Source organism: Lynx rufus, unplaced genomic scaffold (assembly GCF_022079265.1).
Source record: "Lynx rufus isolate CCGP_SWC_20201006 ecotype Redwood Valley unplaced genomic scaffold, mLynRuf1.p SCAF_18, whole genome shotgun sequence".
Lineage (NCBI taxonomy): Eukaryota > Metazoa > Chordata > Mammalia > Carnivora > Felidae > Lynx > Lynx rufus.
In genome coordinates this window covers 18,744,297-18,771,365 of record NW_025814832.1, presented here as the reverse complement: position 1 = coordinate 18,771,365, position 27,069 = coordinate 18,744,297, and the positions used below count along the sequence as shown (strand labels likewise).

At 41.5% G+C, this 27,069-nt stretch overlaps 1 protein-coding gene across 2 annotated transcripts in view; it reads left to right on the top strand.

The window, feature by feature from the left end:
• Positions 1-1,265: 1,265 nt before the first annotated feature.
• TOM1L1 (target of myb1 like 1 membrane trafficking protein) overlaps positions 1,266-27,069 on the top strand; it is a 47,016-nt gene continuing 21,212 nt past the window's right edge. Inside the window, exons 1-8 of one of the 2 annotated variants that reach the window (XM_047081004.1) lie at positions 1,266-1,362; positions 3,721-3,805; positions 5,878-5,956; positions 11,603-11,752; positions 12,360-12,485; positions 13,975-14,073; positions 15,516-15,632; positions 26,390-26,523. In XM_047081004.1, coding sequence (XP_046936960.1) covers positions 1,305-1,362; positions 3,721-3,805; positions 5,878-5,956; positions 11,603-11,752; positions 12,360-12,485; positions 13,975-14,073; positions 15,516-15,632; positions 26,390-26,523 — 848 coding nt within the window. In that variant the 5' untranslated portion in view covers positions 1,266-1,304. Of the gene's footprint in view, positions 1,363-3,720; positions 3,806-5,877; positions 5,957-11,602; positions 11,753-12,359; positions 12,486-13,974; positions 14,074-15,515; positions 15,633-26,389; positions 26,524-27,069 lie in introns of those variants that run through there. The other variant, XM_047081005.1, reaches the window with a different exon arrangement.

Genomic DNA, 27,069 nt, shown 5'->3' with positions numbered 1-27,069 from the left:
TGCTCACGTAGGTCAAGAAAAATTTAAAATAACAGAAACAGGGGGAAAAAAAGTTAACCCTTTGGCACCGTTGCAATTGGTTTTGACTTGTTTTAAAATATAAGACCAAGAAAAAAAATGAAATAAAATATAAGACTAAGGACATAAGTCAGAACAAGCCCCCTTTGATCTCTCTAGTCACCCTTTCCAGGATGAAAGAAGGGCTTGTAGAACTGGCCCAAGTTGACTGCAGGAAGCAAGGTCTGGAGGGACAGAGAACCCAGTTTATGGCTAGCTGCCATCACCTGGAGACACCCCACTCTCTAGCAGTCTCTGGCATCACTGGAGATTGTTAACATGGCTAATCAGATGTTAATTGAATGCGCAGAAAAAGGAAATAAATTCTGCTTCTGAAAAGCAGCTGGAAAGGGCTTGGACTGCTCAGGCTCAGATTTACATTCCAAAGCAGTCCTGAAGCCAAACCCACTCCCTGCCAGAGCAGGAGGAAAACCCCTCTCCTCAGCTTTACTGGAAAACACAACTCCGAGGAGGGAGGGTCAGGAACCCACAGCTTTCATGGAGGCGCCCTGTGGTCCCTCAGGAAATACAGGCGAGACAAAGGCCGCCGGGTCCTGGGGCGTCCCTAAATTCGAAGCCAATCCCTCCTATTTATCACCTCCTTTAAAGGGCAAGGAACACACCTCAGGATCTCTGGGGTGACGGTGGGGGCGGAAAGTAAGGATTTCTACTTACTCCATTCATTCGGTGGTTAAATATTTATTTTGTGGTGACAGACACTGACCTAAGCGGTTTATATCCCTAATTCTCACAATAATCCTCAGATCTGTGTTATTAACCCGATATTTCCTTCTCTACAAAGCGGAGCAAGAGGCGCAGAGCACAGCAGCAACTTGTCCTGTAAGCGGTGAAATCAGAGCCTGGGTCTCTAATCTCCAGGCTGTGGCCGTTGGGCCGCCGGCTCCTAGGGGCTACAAGCCCACCTCGGTCTCTTGTCGGCGTCCCGCGAGTCCTCCCGCGGGCCCCACGCGGCGGCCACAGCCCGCCCGCGCCACCTGGAGCTGGCAGCGCCGCCTCCTCGCTGGTCCCGCGAGGCACGTGGCAGGTGCGCGGGCGCCCAGTGTCCCCGCCCCCGCGCCCCACGCAGGGTGCCCGGCGCCCCGCAGCGGCAGGGCAGGTCGCGCAGCCTCCGCCGAGCCCGGGAAGCGCTCGGACGAAGAGGAGGAGCCAGGGGCACCGAGCGGGTGGAGTCGGGAGCACGAGAGCGGTGGAGGCGGATTTCCTGGGCCCGGCTCGGTGGGGCTACTATGGCGTTTGGGAAGAGTCACCGGGATCCCTATGCGACCTCCGTGGGCCACCTCATAGGTAAACAGCCGGGGCGGGAGGGGAGAGAGACGCCAGGGCCGGCTTTGGGGGCCCGGGGCCCCTTCCCGCTTGACTCCATTCTCGGCCTGGTCCAACTTGGAGGAAACCCTTCCCTTCCTCCCTCCCCCCCCCCGGAACTTTCCCAGGGCACCCGCATCGCACCCAGCGCCTTCGAAGCATTTCTTTGTGGCCGACTCCCTCTGGAACCCCTCCTCAAACTCTACCTCCCTTTTGGTGCTCCCCGGAAAGTGTAACCGAACAGGTGAATCACGCACGTGATTCAGGTGTGGAGTGTTTGGGCCTCTGCAAGGAGAGAGGGTAAACTTCTGTGCCAGGAGAAAGCTGTTCATATCGTACGCCCACTCGAGGGCCCGGTGTGGCTCTGACCTGTTCACCGAAGAGGGAAGAAGCTTCGCGGAGGTTGAGTGATGTGACTTCTGTGTGAGAGGCAGGTCTTTTAAATCGGTCCTGTCTGGCGCCAAGCTCTTAACAAGCTGAGTTACTTTTTGTGAGTAAACAAAGAGAATGAAAATGCCCAGCACTGGAGTGAGGGAAGCGGGAGCAGAGGAACAGTCGGGGTCGCAAGAGGCCTTTGGAGGCACCACGCAGGTATTTGCCTAACTCCTTCCTTTCATCTGTGGCTGTACTCTGAATAACGTACCGGGAAGCAGAAACCAGCGACTGGATTGTCTTACCAGTGCCCTCTCCCTTCCTCCCTTCTCCTCAACACCTCCCTCGGGGAACCGGGTGTGGCACGGTGCCTATGGATGCCAACCAAGCATGCTAAATATAATGTCAGGAACTTAGTGGGGTGACGACATCCTGAGAACCAGGTGGTTACAGTAAGGAGGCTCAGATTTGGGCAGTTTTGCCTGCAGCTCCATTAACAGTGGGGAACACCCTACCCCTCCTGAACCTTAGTTCCCACATCTTCATAAGGGGGTGAAAGTGACCATCACCGAGGGGGGAGATGCTTTCTAAACTGTTGCTGGCTATATCCCTATTGGACATTAAAATGAACTTTGAGTGGATATAGATTCAGACTGTGTCTTCATAGGCTGATGATTTAATGTTGTAAATATTTGCTGACTGCCAGCTATACACCTGGACCTGGATGAGGCAAGGGTGAGACATGGTCCCCACCCTCACGGAATGAGCAATCTTGTAGGTAAGACAGACACATTATGTAGTAGCTACAATATAGTACCCTTGCAATATAAGAAAACTGTAAAACAAAACTTATGGAACGGGAGAAACTGACTTTGTCATGGCTTTTGAAGGGTGAATAGGAGTTTTCTAGGAAGAAGGGAAGGTAGGAGGAAGCGCTTGAAATGGCAGCAAGGAATCTGGCAGAAGGAACAATAGTAGGTGTCTAAATGACGCAAAGTTGGTCAGCTCTGTCGATGGAGTGCCAAATTCAAATGGTACTTTTCCTAGATACGGAAGCAGACTAAGCTTTGGGGTTCTTCCAACCAAACCCTTTTCTTCCTTCCTCTTCATTCTCCTTTTTAACTTTTTCTTCATTCCCCCTAGACCTAGGGTTTTCATGCTGAGGATCTCCTTCTCCCATGAAGGAAATATATTGAGCTCATTTAGGTTGTGTTCTGTTACTCTTCCCAGATGGCATTTTATATTCTTACCAAGAATATCTGGAGAGGGAAAATTATCTGATTGTTTAATGATGGGGTTCCAGGTGCAGAAGCACTCCAGTCTGCCTGGTGCAGCTTTGGTTAGTAAAGGTGCTGGGAGTGACCTTGCTCTAATGCTCAAGGACACAGACAATTTCAGTAGTTCTCATCACCCTCTTTCTCAGTATGCCCCTCCCCCACTCAAGGAGACTAAATGACTTTAAAAAAAGCAAATAAAAACGGACATCAAATAACTGAAATTTGAGTGCTAGTTCTACCTTGTACTGGCTGTGTAGCCTTAGGTAATTTCCTTAACTCCTCTAAACTTCTGTTCGTCATCTGTAACAGTGGGTTAAATGAAGTTGCATAAGGTAAAATACTTTGCACTATGCACTTCACTTTGTGCACCGCTCAACAGGTGCTTGTCCTCAGAAAGACAGGCAGGCAGATGGAGGTTTAGCTGGCCTGTCTTGGCCCTGCAGCCTGAGTATTGTGCCTGTAGCTTTTATTAATAGGTCCATTACTGCTGTAATGGCAGCACTCTGAACTTGAGTTCTGATTGATTCCTGAATTACTGGGAATTGCTCAGAAAAAAAAAAAATCTCTTTGTCTTTTGGTAATATAAACTTAATGGTACTTGCTAGTAAACCCCAAGCAGATTATTTCGGGAAGGTCAGACATTTCTTCTTCTGTGTTAGCTCAGACTCAACACAAGAGCTTTTCTTTGCAGAAAAGGCTACATTTGCCGGAGTTCAGACTGAAGATTGGGGCCAGTTTATGCACATCTGTGACATAATTAACACTACCCACGATGGGTGAGTACAGTGTGTGGTGCACGCGTTTACCTCTGATAAGAAGCATCAGGACTACAGCACATTTTCTCTTGAACACTCTGGTTTTCTTGAGTGTTTTCGTCACCCCTTGGGCACCACTATCTTTTGAAGGTGTGTCTAGTTGAAACATTAAGACGGCTGCTTATTTCAGTGTGTGGAATACTTGAGAATCCATTATAATTTTTCTCTTTGCCTTTTCTTCAGTAGTTTCAAATTTTGTCTTTGTGAAGCTCAAATTCCTTTTTCTTCAAAGAAAGGAGAATTTTTTCCTTCTTTAGAAATTCCCCCTGCTCTGATTGCCAGGATTTTATGTTACTGTAACTGAAAAATATTATCCAGAAGCTAGTAAACTCCTACTGGTGACCTGTCCTGGGCAATTGTCATTATTTATTTATATATTTTAACGTTTATTTATTGTTGAAAGACAGAGTCAGAGCGTGAGCAGGGGAGGGTTAGAGGGAGAAGGAGACACAGAATCTGAAATAGGCTCCAGGCTCTGAGCTGTCAGCACAGAGCCAGATGCGGGGCTCGAACTCACAAACCACGTGATGGTGACCGGAGCCGAAGTCAGATGCTTAACCGACTGACCCACCCAGGCGCCCCAAGGCAATTGTCATTATTAACCGGGAATTAACCTAGCAGCCTTTTTTTCCTCTCCTTGTTTATGAGACAATTTTTTCTTAATGTCAACTGGCCCACGTTCATGCTGTGTTCTTAAATGGTGTGCTTTTGTTATATGTTTTAAACTTTAGGGAATTGAAGCTTTAAATAAAATCATTAAGGTCAACTGTTTTGTGAATTCAGTCTGAATTACAGATTGTTATAAGGGATACAATTCTGTTACTTTTTCTGTGTACATTAAACTGATAACTGATAGCAAAAAGATTTAGTCTAGTTTTGATTGTTGACGAAGAAAACATTATACGTAATTGTTGATTATATTAACTGACTGTACATTAAGGTGTTTATGGTGTTTTCCCTATCATCTTGTTTACCATATTTGGTTCCTCTGGCCTTTTCTTCACTGATAATACTAATTTCTTCATTGATAATACAAAAAGGGAATCTCAAAGTAAAATGTTTCCTTTCAAAAAAGTGCCTTTATTCTTAAACTTTTCTAAGCATTTAATCTTAGATTTTATGTATGATTTTTTAGAAATATAGATAATATCTATATATTTATAATAGTTATAATTCTAGGTAAGCATATGTAATTGTCCTATAATAGGAATTCTATCCATGCAAACACAGACAAAATTGGAAGGTAATGTAAAAAGGATTTGTATCTTTTTTTTCAGTTTTGTTGAGCTATAATTAGCAAACAGCACTGTAGAAGTTTAAAGTGTACAGCGTGATGCTTTGACCTGTATGTATTGTAAAATGATGACCACAATAAGTTAACATCTGTCACCTCATACAGTTAACAAAAAAAAATTTGGGGCCTCGTGATGAGAGCTTTTAGGGTCTACTCTTAGCACCTTTCAGGTATCCCATCAGCAGTGTTAACTATAGTCATCATATTATACTTTACATCTCCCAAGAAGTGATCTTCTAACTGGAAGTTTACTGTACCTTTCAATCACATCAAAGTAAATTTTGACCCTCTGTTTCTACATAATTGTTCCTTTTATAATGTAAAATTGTAGCCCATCAGAAGCTGACCTACTTAGTTATAATTCCTCCTATATCCCCTTCCCTCTAGGGTGCTCAGGAAATAGTCTTAAAAATGGTAACCTTCATTGTTTTGGAAATTACATTTCCTATAAACCAGTTTTGTGCAGTTATAGAAGGATATAGATATGAATACATTTCATGTGTAGTGTTTTCTGAGTAATACTGTTATGTAAATATTCTATTTGATTCTTAAGGGGGTAGATGGTATTGTCTGCTTACGTGTATGAGGAAACAGGTGTGAGAAGTTAAGTAATCTGCCCCGGGTCACACAGCAGAACCAGGACCTTGGTCTTCTCTTTCCACGATGCATATTGATTTTCAGAGACTTCTTATTTTTGGCAATGCCTAAAATGATGATTCCATTGTATTTATTGCTATAGGCCAAAAGATGCAGTAAAAGCTTTGAAGAAAAGGATTTCCAAAAACTACAATCATAAAGAAATCCAGCTTACCTTGTCAGTAAGTATTTTTAATATTATGATTAAGACTCTAGGATTTCCCAAGCTATAGTCACATTTTTAGTTTGGAGTAAACAAAACAAAGAAAGATAGATAGATAGATAGATAGATACTGAGATAATAGGTTAGCACAAAGTTATTTACCATATGAATTAAAACTGAGAATTGCAGAATTGAGAGAGTTTTGCTGATTGGAATAGCATTTAATTTCGTGGAGAGCGTGTTCCTGGAAAATCAGCTTTTCCTGCTCAGGAGATGGGAACTGGTAATTCAAAACTTGTAGACACTGATCCAGTCAAGAAGTCTGTCTATGTGTTACCCATGGGGAGAATTGAAGTCTTGAAAAATGCTTCCCTGTTAGCTTTTTGCCTCACTTGAACAGCTCTGTGGAATTCTGAGGTGCTGGCAGCTCATTAAGTTTCAGCCAACCTCCCCTGCGTGGTATAATTTGGAGAGTGTTCTTTGTTCATTTAAAGAGTGCTGTACACCTTACTGTCTGTGACTTGGGTGTGGACATTTATTGGATGCCTTCCCGTTTCCACCCCCCACCCCCATCCTGGGCCATAGGATCTCTTCAGTTACTTCCAGTGAGTTGCCTTTTTCACTAAGGTAGGTTTTGTAAGCCCTGCCTGCTGCCCAAGAGTGAGCCCTGTAGCTTTCTCATTTTTCCTGCATGCCTTTGTTTACCTCAGCCAAGCCCCAGGCCACAAGGTTAAGGACCTAATCAGCCAGTATCACCCTCCCCTTAGGGGCTCTGGGAGTATTTATCAAGAGGACTATGGGACTGAGGTGACCACAGCTCCAGTGTTTGAGTTTCAAGGGAAGAAAACTGCCATCTTGCTTGAGAAGATAAATGTATGCCACCTTCTATGTTTCAGCCTGTGGTATTATTTCACCTTCTTACAGGTGTTTATATGCTGGAGGTGTCTTTTTCTCTGTTGTGCCCAGCCTTCTTGGCATTTCTGTGGTTTCTTCTTATCCCTATCTCCCTCTCTGTTTCCATCCTGGTTCCCTTTTCTGATGATGAGCTGGGGAGAAGGTGAGGTTATTCTAGAGTGTTGTCTCTTCTGGCCCTCCATTTCTCTTTGGGTTCCCACTCTTTCTTCCCTTTGGGTAGTTCGGTATCTAAAGCCTTACTACCAGCTACCTGCCTGTTCCCATTACCTGTTCCACCTCTGGTAACTGTACATCTTCCACCTCGTGTTTTCCATACCAGAATGTGAGAACAAACAAATCTAAAACCTACCTATGCCAAAGTAAGGGGAGGGGGGAGTCATGGGTTGGGGGTCAGAATAGCCCCTCATTGTTAGGTCAGAGTTCATTAAGGTACCTACTTCTTGGGTTTTCTTTAAATAGGCCTTTGACTCTTGATAGCTTCATGTAGATTTGCCCCAATCACTTCATTTCTGACTACTCACTGCGTTGCAGAGGTGTTTATGGCTTCAGAACAGACTTTAATGTTAACTTAAGCCAGACTTAATTATGAGGGAAATTAGCCACAGAAAGAATCATTCAATGTCTGTCAAAGCAATTACATGTTTACCAATGAATTCTTTAAAAATGGATGCCCATATGTGACACTTCCATTTTATTACTCTGAAGTGATGAGAGCCTGTCAAAGTCAATTATAAACGTTCTTTGAATTATGTGTCATTTGAGTTCTCCATGGACTTCGCCGATCTTGATTAGGTCTTTGATGGGATTGGACTACACTGCAATTTCCTACCATCAGTTGGTGGGGCAGTTTTGTCAAGAAGCCGATAGATTGGTTTTTTAAAAAGCATTTTGTTACCAAACTTCATAACTCTTAGCCAGAGGCTAGCCCTTTGAAAGCGACCATTGTGATAAGTCTCAGCAAGATACTATTATTGTCAAGTGGACAGTGGTTGAACAGGTTCCTGGGAATCAATTAATTAATAGGCCTTTGTGGAACACCACCTAGGTGATGAGTTGTGGGGGCTTCAGAATTTGTGTAAAATGTATCTGTTTATCCAGGAGCTCATTGTAGGGTGAGCTCATCCCCTGGGATGGCCATACCTCTGTGGGGTCTTCAGCTCTGGATGGCCCCAAAGCCTGGTTTACTATGTTTGGTTTAGAAATTGCAAGAAATAAAACTACCAAGTAGCTCTTTTTCTTCCAGTTTTTCCATATTCCAGTCAACATATTCTCTCCTGATAGGAAATTATCCATGGGAACAGATGATCAAAATCGTTACCATTTATTAAGGTCCTGCTATCTGTGTGGCTCTTCATATACATTATATTTCATTTAGGCCTTAAAAGAAGTCTCTAAAGCGAGGTATTATGGCTCATTTTGCAGATGAGAAGACGGAGGCTTGGAAGGATAAACAACTTGCCAAGTCCAGCACAAAAGGAGATTAGTGAGACCTACTCTTTAGTCCTACCAAGTCTCTCTTGGTCCCTTGGCTTCTAGGTTCTCTATCCCACCTGAGATTATGGTGTCTATTTCCAGAGATAGGTTATCTGAACATGATCTGAACGTTTAAATTGTACCAAAGCCCAGTTTCAGAATGTGTAAAAGCAGGGTATTTTTCCAGTTTGGCACAATAGGTTCTATTGCTTATCTCTGTGGGCTCTGGGGTGAAAAGAGGTACCGGTGACATAATGAAAGAGGTGAGCTAGAAGTAATTAGTCCTGAAATTGTAGATTCCGATGGGGAAAACAAAAAGGGCCGTGATTTGTGATCTCCATATGTTAACATTGTCAGCATTTCATGTTGACTGTCTAATTTTATGCATGTAACCTCCTGGGAATGTTACCCATTACCATCAAATCTCAGTGATCCCAAAGATAAAAATCGGTTTGTGAAATATTTAGTAAGAAACTCCCCATTCGTTTCACCATTAGGGAAAGTGAGACTTGGAGGCTATCTTGTCTAATGAGACTGCGTAATGGGTTGAATGAAGTATTTGTACAAATTCCCATTGAACTAGTGGTACTTTTCCTCTCTGTGTTTCACCTAATAACTCACCACAGTGCATCAAGCAAAAATTCATTTGTTATGCAACTTCTTTAAATTTTCTCTAAATAACTTGCTCTAAAATATTCATTTATCTCAGTAGGTTTTGGATTTTGTTTTCATTTTCCTTTGCTTTAAATATTTTCCATGCTTCAGATAGCTGGCTACCTGTGTTCAGTTTTCTGATTGCCTTCTTAGCCACATTACCCTTAAAACCACAACTCTCATACCTTCTTTGTATATTGGCACTCCAGTGACCCAGCACAGAGCATAGTGGAGAGTCCATTTTCAGGGCTGCTTTTCTGCAGAGACGATCATGCCTCTCCCAGTCACATTATGGTTTCTGTGACCTCTCTAACCTGAGAGGTGGCAGCATGGAAAATAGAAATTTAATTTTTTTAGATCCCTTTGAGAAATCTGCTTTCTGCATGCAGTTAGTTCTTCAATACCAGCTCATTTTTTTTAGCCTGACTTCTGCTTATGTTGCTTGATTGAAAATGGACCCCCCCCCCACCTCCCAAGGTGACTAATGATCCCACTAATCCACAAACCTAGCGAGTATTTTTCATGTCCTATTCTTAGCTATTTTGACATGTGATCCTTATGGAAACTGCCCTCTTTTGACTTTACCAATATTATGTTCTCTTTATGCTTCAGTTTCCATTAGTTGCACTTTGATCTTTGATTGTCCTTATGGAGTTTTCTTCTGGCATGTGTGATTGGTGAACCCCAGTGTTCCAGCCATTCTTCCCTGCTCCCCAAACACAGCCTTGGTTTCTCACGTGAGGCTTCCATCCCTTCTGAGCTGCAAATGTGCATGTACAGCTCTCCGTTAAATGTCTCAAATGTTCTCACCATCTATTTTGCCTTCAGTCTCTTGGGCTGCTATAACAAAACTACCATAGCCTGGCTAAACAATAGACCTGTATTTCTCACATTGTGGAGGCTATGAAGTCTAAAGTCAAGATGCCAGCAGATCCAGTGGCAGGTGAGAGTCTGCTTTCTGGCTTGTGGATGGCCATCTTGTCGTTGCCTCCTCTAATGCCCAAGAGAGATCCTCTCCGTCCCTTTAAAAAAAAATTTTTTTTTAATGTTTATTTTTGTTTTTTAATTTTTTTAAATGTTTTTGAGAGACAGAGACAAGAGTGCAAGTGGGGGAGGGCAGAGAGAGAGGGAGACACAGAATCTGAAGCAGGATCTAGGCTCTGAGCTGTCCACACAGAATCTGATGCGGGGCTCAAACTCACAAACCGTGAGATCATGACCTGAGCCAAAGTCATATGCTTAATCAGCTGAGCTACTCAGGCATCCCTCCTGTCCCTTTTTATAAGGGTACTAACCTCCTTGCTCAGGGCTGCACCCTTGTGATCTAATTTCTTCCAAAGGACCCACTTGCACATCACATTAGGGATTAGGTATGTCAACCTATGAATTTGGGAGGGACACAGACATTCAGTCCATAGTACCATTAAACTCAAAATGTCTAAATTTCAGCTCCTTATTTTTACCACAGACCAAGCCTACTACTCCAATCACTTCCAAATTTCCATTCAAGGGGCCATGAATCTCATGCAGAATAACAGTGACTTCACACTCAGCCATCCTTTTCCTACAAACATCAGTTGTAAAGTTATACTTTCGTGATTCTCTGCAGTCTTTCCTTCCCTTTCCTCATACCCACATCATCCTGGTTTAGGCCTTTGTGCCTTGGTTCTGTACTAGTGGGTCTCTACTGGATTCTCCGTCCTTCCAGGTGCCTGCTGTAGAGTGCTGCTTGAACACCTTCCCACAGGATTTGTGCACATTAACCTTCTTCTCAAGTTCAGAATAGAGGTGTGATGGCGACAAACAAGGACCCTTCACTGGCCTCTTAGTGCGGTGGCCACACTCTTCTCGTTCACTGCCATGCGTTTCTGTATGTCTGTATGATGCTGCTCCAGACTTTATCCACCCGACCTCCCCAATGAAGTCTCCCCACATGAAGAAGCCCCTACAAACCAGAGTACTCATTTTCCTTCTGAGATCTCCTATGCTTTGTCGCCTATATGTATGTTATGTATGCATTTTGATACCATTTACTTGCCTAGAATATAGCTCTACATTCATTTTTTCTTAACTATTTTTCAAAGCCCAACTTAGAACCACCTTTTTCCAAAAGTCTTAAAACCACCTGGCCCTAAATTATCACTTGGCCCTAATTTACCTGTCCATAAAGGTCTGTAGCTAAGATGACTGTGTAATTTATCATCCAGACCAGGACAATTTTGAGAATGAAAAAGATCATTAGTAAAGCTGGGACAACAAGAATATACCAGAACTTCCCTGGAAAAACTAGGACAGATATCATCCAGTCTGTAGCCCATGTGTCTGTAGCACTTTACATTCGGCACTTAGCATTTACTACCAAGTACTGGTATTTAATGGTTTTAATGCTCTGATGATTGTGTCCCGACTCCCCAAGAAATCTGTCCCTCTGAGCACTTACATCATGCCTTCTACTTCTTCACATTCCTAGAACCTCATGCTTTACCATCTATTTTAGTAGACCGTAAATTCTGTTTAATTAGGATGCTGGTGGAAATCATTACTTAGCGATTTTTACCTTCTATGTAGGAGGGTGGTTTTGCCAGAGAGATATAATTAAATTTAAATTTTCTCTCTAATTTAGCTTATTGACATGTGCATGCAGAACTGTGGTCCAAGTTTCCAGTCTCTGATTGTGAAGAAGGAATTCGTTAAAGATAGTCTGGTTAAGCTGCTGAACCCCAGATACACCTTGCCCTTAGACATTCAGAATAGAATCTTGAATTTCATTAAGGTAAGTCTATTGTATGCCTTATGGGATGGAAGGCCTCTAAGATTAGAACTGTAATTATGTACATCCTGATCGGTCTAGTGACCCTTTTACAAACCTAGGATTGAGCCAGAAAGCATCTCACTCTTTTATTTTCCAGGTAATAGTAATTTATTGGTATTGGATGGTGCCCTATTTCTGAAGAATTTTTAGTTATTTCTGTACTTTTTCTCAGTTTCTGTTTTATTCGTGTCTGATAAGAGAGTGATGTGTATACTTGTTTGACAGATAGGGAAACTGTTCTGGAGTAGATAACAGACTGCTTTCAAAGTTATTTGGCAAAGGAGCTACTGATGCTATTTTAGAATCTGTCTATTCTGGATTCAGTACAGCAAAAAACAGTAGTACCTATTCCAGGGTTTCATTAAAATGCTGAGGCACGGGAATCTGATGATTAAAAATTTATTATTATTTTAGTCTCTGAAAACTTCTTTTTTTGTCCATGGCATTCAAAACCAACTTTCTCTTAGGAGGATACAGAATTGTCAATCTCTCATTTTCTGTCTCCAGCTTACAAATTGTGTTTTGATTTTGCTGTTGTTTTAACTCTGGAATGATTTCTTGAATTCAGACTTGGTCACAAGGTTTCCCAGGAGGTGTGGATGTAAGTGAAGTGAAAGAAGTGTACCTTGACCTTCTTAAGAAAGGTGTTCAGTTTCCTCCCTCAGATGCAGAGGCTGAAACAGCAAGACAAGAGGTAGGAGGCCCTTCTTCAACTGCTACAGAATAAGATAGTCTATTATGTGACTCTTTTCTCTTAGAAAGGGACAACTCTGCCTCTATCCAACTTAAACAAAAAGATGGATTTATAAGAAGGCTGTTGCAATATCTCCTAGAATAACCAAGCCACAAGAAGTTGGTGTTAGCTGGATCTTTAAAACAGAGAACCAGGCACTCAAATGTCATTACTTGTTTCTCATTGCAGACTATCTTTTCCCACATAGTAGACCTAGCTCTCAAATTTTCATGTTAGAGCTTTAACTTTTTCAGATTCCAAGCTTAGAAACCTTGGAAAAGGGACCAACATGGGTCAGTCTTCTGCTTCTGAACAAATTGACTGAGATCATATAAGAACAGGTGGCTCCAGAGGGAAATCATTTGGGTAGACTAGAGGAGGGGGCCGTTTTCAAAAGAAAGAACTTGTGCTAGACAGGCAAGGGTCTCCACCATGGGGAGTCATCTGTCAAACTTGTTATTAATCCTGTGTCTATGGAAGAGTTTCTGGATATTCACATATGTTCTTTCTCAAGTTTGCAAATAATTTTTGCAAATTAGCTTTTGAACGTGTAATACTTTGAGTACTGATTATAATTCAGCTCTTGCTGTAATTTCCACAGTGTGAAAAACAGTCCTTCTTCCCTTCTGTAGATTGAGGAGTCCTGCCTTGATGGAAAAGTAGTTCATGTGTATACCTGAAGTCTGATCTTTGTGGAGGCTTTGTCCTGAAGGCTAGCTCTTCTACTTGTGCAGGCTGTTCCCTGGCCCCTAGCCACCTGCCCCAACCTTTTACCTGCATGAGTCTGCTCACCACACCCCTTTTATTCTTTCTTCCAAAGTGTAATATAGTGGTGGCCTAGGACCTCTTACTCAATTGCTCAGTATGTGCTTTGGGGTATATATAATATGGGAGCATGTTAGGCATATTCTACTGTCGGCTAAATTAAACTCCCCGTATTTACAAGATTTCTAGGTGACTTCTGTGGACCTAATGTCAAAACACTGGCCTGAGCCCTGTGCTTCAGGTTCTCCACTCAAGGTTGGGAATGAGGCATTGCCTCGGGGAAGCATTCATTAGTGGAGAAAGGAGATGTCTTGCCAGTCATGGCTTAAAAAGACTTGACAAGAATTGATTTAGGATTTCTTTTTAAAAACCTAAAGAGAGGGCAATAATCTCACATGGCAATTTATCTTGTAGATTCTTGGTATAAACTAAGAGCACTTTATTTATTGTAATTTAGTTAATAATTGTAATAGCCATCTTTTATTGAATACTTTGTTATGGATACACTATTAGTACTGTTCTCAAAATGCTGGTTAGGTTGGACACTTGACAATTGACTTTGGGCCAACACCCTCTACCCAGGACTTTAGTTGAGAGGAGCAATTGAGCCATCTGAATAGAAAAGCTGGGCTTGGGGTGGCTGTGTTAATTCCAATAATAATATTTCCATATTTCACATTGGTAGACCGCTCACATCTCGAACCCATCATCTGTTCCATCCGCACCAGTTCTTCCTACTGTGATTGTTCCCAAGAGCTCTACTATTACATTGGTCCCAGAACAGGTAACAACAGTGACAACTCTACTTATTGATGACTCTAAGTTATCAGCACTTCATATGCAGTTTGTTTGTTCTTAACAACATTGGCTGGTGGAGGGAGGCACGTTATTACCCTCCCTTTACAGAGGAGGGGACTGAAGCTTAGTGATACTATGTGACTTATCATGGTTCAGTTCTAAGTAGAATGAATCCTGTGGATTCTGTCTGATTCTAAAGCCCAAGCTCTTAACCATTGTGCTTGGTTAGTGGTTGTCTTTGTGGAGACTAGGCTGTGGAATGGATCTTGTGTTGACTAGCTGATTCCTGTTGATCCTACTAGGACTGTCTATAATATACCATTCCAAAGACTTTGGTAAGTGGTAGCCTTATTTCTAGCATTAACTGGGCCAGCTGAATTACATTTACTTTGTTGTCTATATCTGTTTATCAAAGACCCAGATAACCAGTTATTATTGATGCTTATTTATGTTTTGCTATAAGGGAACTATCATTTAAAACTTGGAATTATTATTCAGTATTCTATAAAAATCCATGTGATTGATTTCTCTTAGAATTTAATGCAAGAAGAAAAAAAGCTTTTCTCTTGATTTTTTTCCTCCCTTTTCTAACACCATGGGAACTAGAAAATGCTAATTTTTTTTTTCTTCCCATTGGTTTTGCTGCTGACATTTGCCATTTTGTCCAGGTTCCCGTAATAGTCGCCTTCTCCTTTCTCCATATTGGTTCTAATCTGACTTTTTTCCATTCACTTTTAACTTTCTTAAAGCAGATGTCTAGATTTATTATGAGAGATCTCAAGTCCTTTTAGAAGGTAACAGATTGTTGAGGTGCCTGGATGGCTCAGTTGGTTAAGCACCTGACTTCAGCTCAGGTCATGATCTCATGGTTTGTGGGTTCAAGCCCCACATCGGGCTCTGTGCTGACAGCTCAGAGACTGGAACCTGCTTAGATTCTGTGTCTCCCTCTTTCTCTGCCACTCCCCCACTTGTGCTCTCTCTCTCGTCTCTCAAAGGTAAATAAGTGTTAAAAAAAATGAGAAGATAATAGATTGTACATTTATAAAACAATTAGATATTTATATAAATTTGAAAATATTAAATTTTGCAAAAGACTTTTCTCTACTAGCAAATGTCCTCTTGGTAGCAGAAAACAGGGTAGCCATTCTTTTTTTTTTTTTTTTAATTTTTTTTTTTAACGTTTATTTATTTTTGAGACAGAGAGAGACAAAGCATGAATGGGGGAGGGTCAGAGAGAGGGAGACACAGAATCTGAAACAGGCTCCAGGCTCTGAGCTGTTAGCACAGAGCCTGACGCGGGGCTCGAACTCACGGACCGCGAGATCATGACCTGAGCCGAAGTCGGCCGCCCAACTGACTGAGCCACCCAGGCGCCCCCAGGGTAGCCATTCTTTATGTGTCACATTGTGATTGTGTTGCTCTCCACAGATTGGAAAGTTGCACAGTGAATTGGATATGGCAAAAATGAACGTGAGAGTGATGTCTGCCATACTGATGGAGAACATTCCTGGGTCTGAAGACCGTGAAGACATAGAGCTTCTGCAGGTGTAGTATGATTTCATGGACAGTCAGTCACACCATCTCTTAAGGTTTCTTCCATCTCAAGGCTGTAGGAATAACTAATATTATCTATTCATTTTCAGTTGACTTCTAAACTTAGCAAGGACATGCCAGGATGACTTTATCAAAAATGTAATAGAACTTAGACATGGTTCTTATTCTCTCACAACAAATAATTTAACAACATTAAATCAGTTACAGCCTTGGTCGTATACAATCTGCACTAGTCACTAATTGTTTTTTTTTTTAATGTTTATTTTGAGATGGACCACACGTGCGCATGCAAGAGAGAGAAGAGGAGAGAGAGAGAGGGAGAGGGAGAGCAAGGGGAGGGGCAGGGGGAGAGAGAAAATCCCAACCAGGCCTGTCAGCACAGAGCCTGATGCAGGGCTCAATCTTATGAACTATGAGATCATCCTGAGCTGAAATCAAGAGTTGGATGCTTAACTGACTAAGCTACTCAGGTGCCTCAGTCACTAATTGTTTTAAGTATATACAAGTTGTCTCTATATCCATCCACTCAACAAGCATATTGAGTGATGACAGTGTGGTAAAGGATATAGAAGCCAGGAGGCTGGCCTAGTCCCCAGGGAACTTATGTCTAGTAAGCAAGATTGTTTGGTCAACAACCAGTTTAAATAAAGTATTTTAGATGCTGTAATATAAATTTGTTTATCATACATTGGGATCAGGGGTAGGGGCAAAGAGAATAGTGAGGGTTTTTGTTTATTTTTAATGTTTGTTTATTTTTGAGAGAGAGAGAGAGAGAGGGAGAGAGAAAGAATGAGTGGGGGAGGGTCAGAGAGAGAGGGAGACACAGAATCTGAAGCAGGCTCGTCTCTGAGCTGTCCGTACAGAGCCTGACATGGGGCTCAGACCCAGAAACCGTGAGGTCATGACTTGAGCCGAAGTTGGATGCTTAACTGACTGAGCCCCCGCCAGGCACTGCTCTGCAGTGGTACTTCTTGTGGGAAGTCTTGGATGTCCTGGATTATGCTTTCCTCTAATTTAGGAGTTAGAAAACCATGGCTGGTGGTCCACATGCAGGCCTTGGTCTGTTTTTGTGCCGCCTATGAACTCAGAATGGTTTAAAATTTTTAAAAGGTTGCCAAAAAAAAAAAAAAAAAGTCATTTCTCAAACTATATCTATGCATGCCTACTTCCGGAGATCAGTAGGGAGTCAGATACACTTCTTAAGGAACTCTGCACCACTCTCCACCCACTGTAAATGGATTTGAGTTTGTGTTATCTCTCAGGTACACAGGGATAAGAAGAGGATTTAAAACCACAGCTTGAGAGCATAAAGCTCCAGGTGAAGAGTGTTAAGATCTGGTCTTGTACAAGTCATTGAGGACCTTATATGCCATGCCAGAGTGGGCCTGATGGCAGAAGGGAACCTTTAAAAGGGATATAAGCTGAAGGACAATATAACCGACATTGAGATGCTAAACTCTAGAGAAGCAAGACCAAATTCTAAGGAATATTTGTAGACTGCATTTAGCACTTACGGTATATTCTATGGGGGGAAATGACCTCTGTGGTCAAGTAAGTTTGCAAAACCAACTACCTATTATGTTTCTTCTCTTGGAGGTTCATAGAGCTTATTAGTATAGTAAAGATGCCTAAGAATCTTTCTTTAACCCAACATTTTCAAACATATTTGACCAGACAATCCTCATTTGCTGAGTATGTTAACATCCTACAAAACATCAGTGTAATATTCCTTGAGAAACAACTCAATATTTTGGCACAGTGGCTTTAAGTGTATTGTTTTTAGAATCTTTTACATAGGAATATCATATTTTGCTAAGCATTCTTGGGATTCTTGGCCTTGGACTTCATTTCTGTGTGTATAATATGAAGAGCTAAGAGGACACTTAAAAAAGATAATATTAAAATATCCTATTAGAATAAAAGGAAAATTAATCATTAAAAATAGTTCCTTTGTACTAATCCTTTTAAAAAATCCATAATTGAAGGTTTTTGCAGATATAAATTTTGTGACTTACGTGTGATGAGCATGTTAACTAAAATTTTTAAGTTAAATATCAAAGTAAGAATATGGGACAGATCATATTTTTCAGAAATGACCACAGCAGTATTTCTAGTGCCATGTGGTCTTCCCAAGCCTTTCAGAGCTTCTACAATGACATGATTTATGACTTTCCTCCCTGCTTCATCCATCTATGGCAAACAACCCTCCATTAAAAATGTACATAGAAACATTCCATTTAAACATGTGAATCCAGCTCTATACTGTGCGCCATCCTCGACAACACCAAAATGCCTTTTTGTGTCCCAGTGTTCAGGTACAGATGTTTGGTCACATTTTGCAAGGAGAACGCTGATACGTTGTCTTGATGCCAGAGTTTAGGGCTGTGTGTTGCCTTGAATAATAAGAAGTCTTGGGGTATAAAGCAACATTACAATACCACTCATGTCCCATTGAAGTTGAATAGGTTCTGGCACCTGACTAAGCCTACTGAATGTGTAACTTTCTTCTTCGTTTTATGTTTTTCATTAGTAACACATAGAGCTCTCACGAGGAGTGCTATTCTTAATATTCTTTTGACAAGAATTGGAATCTTGTACTCTCAATTCCCTCATAAAAGAAAACTATTTCTTTTTTTTTACAACACTTATGACACGAAGTGTGTGAGCAAGTGTGTGAGGTGTTTTTTCTTCCCTCACGTTAAACCATTCTGACACTATCCAGAGTTGGCATTGACTCCGCAGGTTAAGGACAAGACCATCCCCGCTTCAGATGCCTGTTGCAAGCCTGAGTATCCCAGACTTTTGACTGACAAGCTGTAAACTGGGGGTTTCCACGATCTTCTCCATGGGATTGACAATTTCCTAGAATGCCTCACAGAACTCAGGGAAACATTTATATTTGTTGTTTTATTATAGAGTGTATTACAATGGATACAGATGAATAGTCAGGTGAAGAGATAAGTCCAAGGTCCAGATGGTTCCAAGTGCTGCAGGAGCTTTTGTACCCATGGAGTTGGAATGTACTACTCTCCTGGCATGTGGATGTGTTCACCCACTCTCTAAACTCCTTGTTTTTGGAGTTTTATGGAGGCTTTGTCATGTAAGCATGTTGATTATTACCTCAAATCTTCAGCCTCTCTCCCTACTCAGAGGATGGAGGATGGGGCTGATGTTCCAAGCTTCTAATCATGGTTTGGTCTCTCTGGTGACCAGCCCCCATCCAGGAGCCCACTGACTCACCTCATTAGAACTAAAGATGCTCCGATCACCCAGGGAATTCCATGGGATTTAGGAGTTCTCTGTTAGAAACCAGAGGCAGAGACCAATACATAGATTTCTTATTTTACATATCAGTTGTAGCCATTTAGGTGTCCCCGCTGCATATTTGGGGTCTTTGATGCATCTTCCCATCTTGTTCAGGCCCCAGGCCTTGTCTCCTGCCTCTCAAGGTTATTGGAGCTTGACAGATGAGTGCCTTACAATCCTTGTACCTTTATTGCCTCTCCTGTCTTTGGATCCTATTTGTTTTTTCAGTGTTTGAGGATTTCTCATTCTTTCTTAAGAACTTAGGCATGTATGTTAGAATAATACATTGTATCTAGCATTTTTAGGTATTTTGTTATCATGAAGGTTTTTGGGATATTGAGTAAAACACTGTCCTAGAAGCCAACAACTATATAGCTTGCTTATTTAAAAAAATTGAGGTAAAATTCACATAACATAAAGTTAACCATCTTGAAGTATATGATGTAGTGGCATCTAGTGCATTCACAGTGGAACCAGTTCTTGTCTTTGGGTCCAGAACCTTTGGAACTAGTTCTGAAAAGGAAACCTCATACCCATGAAGCAGTCTCTCCCCTGTTCTGTTCTTTTCCCTGTCCCACCTATCTGCTTACTGTTTCTACGGATTTACATGTTCTGGATATTTTATATAAATGTAATCGTGCAATATGTGGCCTTTGTGTGTGGCTTTTTCACTTTACTTACTCCACTAACCTTGTTTTCAAGGTTCACTCATGTTGTAGCACATATCAGAATTCCATTCGTTTAGTGGCCCAGTAATATTCCATTGTATGGATATGTTACGTCTTATTTGTGTGTTTATTAGTTGATGGACATTTGGGTTGTTTTCACCTTTTGGCTATTAATGCTATGAGCGTTCATCGATATATATATATATATATATACATACACACACACACACACACACACACATATATATGTGTGTGTGTGTGTGTATTTGTATTCCTATGTTCAGTTTTTATTTAACTTTTTTTCAGTGTTTATTTTTGGGAGAGAGAGACAGAGCACGATTGGAGGAGGGGCAGAGAGAGAGAGAGAGAGAGGGAGACACAGAATCTGAAGCAGGCTCCAGGCTGTGAGCTGTCAGCACAGAACCTGATGCAGGGCTCGAACCCACAAACCATGAGGTCATGACCTGAGCTGAAGTCGGATGCTTAACCAACTGAGCCACCCAGGTGCCCTCTGTGTTGTTCTTTTGAGCCTATAACCTAGGAGTAGCTCTGCTGGGTAATGTAGTAATTCTGACTCTGACAGTTCCTTAAAAAGTTAAACTGTTTTCCACGGTGGCTGCACCATTTTACATTCCCGCCAACAAGGTACAAGAATTGTGGTTTCTCTGCTTCCTTGCCAACATTTCTTTCTTTTTTTTAAATAGCTGTCTACTAGGTGCCAAGGGTATCTCATTATGATTTTGATTTGCATTTCCTAATGATATTGAGCATCTCCATAGAGCTTTTTAAAAGGCAAATCAGATCATGTTGTCTTTGCTTGAAACCCTCCAGTGGCTTCCTGTGACATGGAATAAAACCCCAGCCTCCTTATTCTGGCCACAAAGCCCTCTCTGATCAGCTCCTGCCTACCTCTCCTTCCATAGCACATGGAACTCCTTGGTCCACCTATACTGGACACCTTCCTGTTCCTTGGACACACCAAGTTTGTTCTTGAAATCTTGGAGGATTTCATCCTTGATTGTCCTGCTTTCCCTCTCTAATGGCCAGCTTTTTCTCTTCACTTGGAGCTTAGTATGTTACTTCCTCCAAGAAGACTTTTTGGACTCCCCAGGCTTCAGACTAGATTTTTGTCAGCCACTCTCCTGCCCCATCACCATTTCATCTTCCACCCTAGTGCTCTGAGGCTTTTCTTGAATATTCGTTCAGCCCCCTTTGCCTACAAGAAGGGAAGCTCCCAAAGCTTATCTCACTGACTGCTCAGGTTCTGGCTCTCAGACCAATGCCTGGCATGATGTAGTCACTCAAAAAAAAAAATTTTTTTTTTAAAAGTTTATTTATTACAGAGTGAGCTAGCAGGGGGAGGGGCAGAGGGAGTAGGGGAGAGAATCCCCCCTGTCAGCGTGGAGCCCAATGCAGGGCTCCAACTCCTGAACTGTGAGATCATGATCTGAGCCGAAATCAAGGGTCAGACGTTTAACCGACTGAGCCATTCAGATGCCCCTCAATAAAAATATCTTTAATAAATGTTTTTCCGCCTCTAGATTTTATATGGCTTAAAATAAAAATCTTTATCCTTGCTACGAGAGACTGTATCTTCATTCTTTTGTTTTCCACTTAGATGTTTTCCACTTATTTGGTTGTCCAAATAACATCTAACGATTCATACCACTTCCATTCATTTCAAACACTCCTTCATCACATTCTATATTCTAATACAAAGATGTCTTTCTGGAGGCTGTTCCGTTTGATCTGTTTAGTCCTGTGTTGGTATCATACTATTTTAATGATGCTAAGTACGCGTTTTCATGCCTTTGTGGAGTTGGTCAGTGAAACAGATGGCATGGCCAATTTGGATAATTTGAAGAGAGTTTAATCAAGGTACTATTCAGCAAGATATTGCAGGGTTTAAGGAAACTACAGGAGCTAGTTCATTATCCTGTGCTATTAACTAATATCCCTACGCATAAATAGGCAAGAGGGAAGTTTTGCCAGAACTCAAAGGAAAGAATGATGAAGAGCCTTGAGAGTAGAGGTGCTTTTGGTGGAAGGAGTAGACGGAAAAATATCCAGATCTCACTGTCCTCTTTCCCTCCCATTTCCTGCCAGTGCCTGCTATGTGCTGAACTCCATCAGAAGGGAGAGGGCAGGGGACCTGGTGACGTGTTCCCTACAGGCCAGGCCCCAGGGCATAGAGCAGGGCAGAAGAGTGTGGCTGGGGGATCTGGAGGGCAAAAGGCATTCAACACATAGGAAGACTCTAAAAAAAAAAATGATTGGCTTTTCTTGTATGTATACTTTACCAGTGGTCACAGTCTTATTATGCAATTTGTTTACGTTAAAACCAGTCTCTGTACTTGGAATCTCTTCTGGTTTTGTCTGTGAGTGCTTTACCAGCTACCAGCTGTTCTGTTAATTTGCAGCCCATTCCCTGTGTGTGGCCTTCCATCTGAAATCTAGTAGACTTTCATAAACTCCCTTTTCTATTCTTCCAGCCCAGGCTGAACAATCAGATCCTGAAGCCCTGCTAACTAGCAGCGCTCTTGCTCTTTGTTGGACACTTAAGCAGTAGAAGTATTTTGTGTGGTAGACCCCTTTCCTTGCCGCCATATTGTTCCTGGACTTTGAACTTGATTGGGGGTGGAAACTGGATTTATTTTCTTTATCTTTTTTTTTTTTAATTTTTAATATTTATTTTTGAGGGAGAGGGAGACAGAGTGTGAGTCAGGGAAGGGCAGAGAGAAAGAGACACAGAATCCAAAGTGAGCTCCAGGCTGTGAACTGTCAGCACAGAACCTGACACGGGGCTTGAACTCACAAACTGTGAGATCGTGACCTGAGCCAAAGTCGGATGTTTAACCGGCTGAGCCACCCAGGCACCCCTGGATTTATTTTAGATTGCCACATTGGGGTACAAAGATTCAGAACTGCATCCCAGTCTGAGTCTTTTGATGAGTCCAGAGTATCTACTCTGGTCACATGGATGAAAGATTGGAGTGTGACTCTTGCCTTTGCTTTCTTGGCATTTTACACTTGGCTTTAGGCCAGTTTTAACTTGAATAGCCAACTTCCCTGGTACCTCCCATTTCAGTCTTCTCTTGTTTTGGCCTAGCCCCAGTAGGACAATGAAAGAAAAGAATGTTTTAGTCTTTAGTAGAATAAAAAAGCAAGCTCTGATTTTGAAGTACAACTGGAGAAAACATTAGTCTAACTTAGCAGAGAAGTTTAAAATTTCATTGAAAATTTTAGTTGAATCTAAAATTTCATACTGTAAGGATAATTTGTAACAGTTTGGGGGGGGGATGTAAAATTTTAAAAAGTCCTCTTTCACTAAACACTCTTACTGTCTTTACCATTCAGAAACTTGTGGAAGGGACTTTCAGTGTCACTGAGACCATCTCCCTTCCTTAACAAAAAGGGGTTGATGTGCCTATACAGTAGCAAGTCACGGAGATGGGGGGAGAACCTTGTTCTCCTGAACCTATGTTCTATCCATTATACCAGCTTGTTTCTCATTTTGACCCCCAAATTGACTTTCTAGGATAGGTTGCTAACCAGTCTTTACATACCTCTCTAGCTGGGTTGGAAGCAACTTGAAGGCAGTAACTAAGCCTTATACTTCTAAATCCATATAACTGTGTGTATTTATTGTACATGCTTTGCACACTGAATGAGTTCATTAAATTTCTGTTGAATTCAATAGATCAATGCTTTTTTGTTGAAGAATTAATGATTTAGGAAAAAAGAGCTAAGGGGTTACTGAAGACAAAGGCTTTTGGAGAAATAAAATGTTGACCATATTTGGTTAGAGAAAAGGGTCAGAGGATTCTAATGAGTTAATGATCTTTCTGAGTATTGACAGTTAATTTGCTATTCACTCAGCTGATGTCTGTGTAAGGAAAAAAAAAAACTACGAGCAAGTTAAACTGAGAAATGTTCAGTTTTAGGGTGGGGGTTTTTATTTTTTTGCAGATAGAGACGTTCTCTGGGTCTCTTGCAGTCTGGGTGGGTAGGATTGAGAGGGAGGAAATATGTTATGGGCTGATAATAGGAGTATTGCCCTGCAGATAGTACTTCCAGAGAAGGCTTGCAAGAAACATATTTCTTCCCGCTTTTACTTTTTCAGGGGAGATATTCAGGCATTTCTGGTTTTCTTTTCATGAGTTGTGTTGTGTTGCTGAACGTGATCCAGTTACCGCTGGAATTGAAAATGCGACAGCGCCTCCTCCCTTAATCCCTGAGTTCTCTGTGGAGGACCAGGAGCCATCTGGATGTCAGGAGAGGAAGCGCTTAATGAGCTCCTTTTTGTTTTGCTCCAAAGACTTTTGAATTAATTGTTAAATTCCCTTTAACTGAGAAGCCTACCTTTGCTTTGATACGGTATTAAAGGGGTGCAATTCCAGGGGCTCCGTGATGGACATATGCACCAACAGCTGTTGCTGTGTGTTTTGACTCTCTCCCCCTGGCTCCCCACATCCATGGCCCTACAGGTGCCTGCTGTGGGGAACTTCTGACCTGTCCTCTTGGTTCATGGTGCTTGATCTAGGCTGTTTCCAGGTGGTTTGGCCCTCCTGTGAGACAGACATCAATTGCAAAGATCAGAGTGGGCTGGCTTTTGAAGAGGTTTTTCAAATTCTGCTTTGCAAACCTGCTGAGAGATGCGGTGTTCTTTCATGTTTCCATTCCAGCTGTCTTTTGAGAGGGAAAATGGAGGGTCTTCTTGTGACCAGGGGCTGTTGATATTGGCTGCAAATTCATTTGAAATTAATTTCTACATTTTTGTCACAGGTATCTAACAACCATTGTATTTCCTTGATCTTGACATCGCTGTAGCAAGGCTGCCAGTGATCAAGAAGGAGAACAATTTCATTATACTCACTAAGGGAAAAGTTCTCATTCATCATGGGGGTTATATCGAATGCCGTTCTTCGTTCTCTCTTTTGCATGATATTAGGTCCTGAGTAATAGCATGACTATTACAGGATTGTATTAGTTATGTAGTTAAGCTTCTAGTGATACTTCCTTATGCAATCATTAATACATTTATTGACTGCCCACTGTATGCCAGACACCATGGGGTTTCAACTTTACCATTTTCTATTCTCACAACAACCCTACAAGATAGTTGGTATCTTTGTTTTACAGATGCATAAAAAAGCAAAACAAAATAAAACTGAATCTAAGATTTAATTAAATCCCATGTTAGGTGTGTATATGGAGAGGCCTTTGGTCTACTGAGTCTGAGATCTGTTTTCTTTGTACTATTCCAGGGGGTCATAAGTAAGCCCCCTCTCTTTGTTTTATTAGGATAAAACACCCATTTGTTTGCATATCATCCCTGGTTACTTTCATACTATAGTGGCAAGAGTTGGATAGTTCTCACGGAGAACATGTGGTCCACAAAGCAAAAAATAATATTATCTGGACCTTTAAGAAAAAAGTTTGCCAAGCCCTCCTGATAGTAGCCACATCATTAGCAAATAGGACAGTTTTTCTGGCTGCATACTGCAGTGACAAAATCCAGAGCCTGTCTGTTCATCTGTCTGTATCGTTTTTTTTTTTCATTTTCGTTTCCTTTTGTCTTCTAAATATTTTTGTTAGGATTCTGTAGTGGGTAGGGGCTTTTACCTCTGAGTCTCAATGCCAGTTATTAATGGTTTGATGGATTTATTAACTGATTTCCTGTCAGGACCTTGAAATAGATTGTTTGAGATTCTAAATGGTTTTGCCAACTGTAAGTTTTTCTGTGTGTCTGTCTGTCTCAAGGGGAAATGAGTCAGGTAATGGAATAGTCTGACGATTTAGCAAGTTCAGTAGCTCTCGTTTTGAAGATGTTTTCGCCTGACCTTAATGTACTATTATGTTTACAAATTCTAGCTAAGGTAGGTTTGAAGAAATAGGAATATTAGTTTCATGCTCCTCAGCCTTGCCTATGAGGACGGAAGTTTTGTGAGGCAGCAGTTTTCAAATTGTCTGTGTACATAAACACTTTAGGATGCTTACTAAAAACACATGTAGATTCCCAGACCCTCAGTCCTGGAGATTCTGAATCCGTGGGTCAACTGTAGGTGTCCCTGATGCTTCTGAGGAGACTGGGGAGTGCAGTCCTGTCTTAATGCAGTGATTCTAGGTAGTCCACATAAGGATAGTATCCATGACTGTTTTTTTTTTTTTAAATCTTAGTTCAGTTTACCTTGAAATGTGAATGTTGTAAAATGTATTTATTTAAGTAAAACATCATAGGAAAATTATGCTGCTGTAAATGTATTTTAACTACTACTTTCTTGTACTACTGCTAATAGTGACGATAAACATTTTGTGTTTTATGTAGTGCTTTATAGTTATGGAGTTCCTCATTATACACATCTCATTTGCTTTTTATGTCACCCCTTGAGGTATAGATGTGGCAACTAATATAACTTTGATTTGTCAAACAAGGAAACAGATTTGGAAAACAAGTGATTTCTGTATTCTACAGCTAGTAAGCCATACCTCTAGAATTCCTGTACACCAGTTCTAATTTCTAGCCTGGTGTTCTGTACAGTATACCATAGTGTCCTTATGACACCTATTTTGGTTTTTAGAGGAAAGTATAATCATGTGTAACTCATTGCCTTCTGATAAGAAGGATGAGTTGTGCATAATTAAATCCTTCGGTAATCTCCCATAGGTGACTCACTGCAGAGTTGATAACCAGCATATACAGATTGGCAAATCGGTTGTCTTTATAGAACTTCCCTAGCACGGAAGAAGAAATGTCTCTCCTTTCTTTGACAGAAGCTTTATAAGACATGCCGGGAGATGCAGGAGAGGATCATGGACCTGCTTGTGGTGGTGGAGAATGAAGACGTAACCATTGAGCTAATTCAAGTGAATGAGGATTTGAATAATGCCATCCTTGGATGTGAGAGGTGAGCTGATGGTGCACCCTCCCCTCTTCCAATTCTATTTTTCCCACCAGTTGCTCAGCATTCTTATAAGAGTGTCTACCAGGTGAACCTCAGTTAAGATCAAGAACAACTTCAGGATAAGGCCGCCTTCCTTCCAAGATAGGGAATGTTGTCCTGGCCTTCTGGGAGCTTGTGATATGGCTTGCAAGAATGAGAGCACATCTGAGCAGTGCCAGGAGCATTCTTAAACACTCTCAGGCTGTATATAAACATTTGACCATGGTGGGGCTTGGACCTGATACTGTCTGCACAGAGTACATTATAGACTCAAACAAATGAAGAGTGCAAACAAAGCAGGGAGATTTATTCTAAGTTTGAGATGGACAAGAACATAGAATGTGCACAGGAGATGGGAGGATATTTTATTTATTTTTTAAATAATTTTTTAAAGTATATTTTTCTTTGAGAGGAAGATAGAGAGCAAGCAGGGGAGGGACAGAGAGGAGACAGTATTCCAAGCAGGCTCTGCACTGCCAGCACAGAGCCTGATGCTGATGTGGGGTTCAA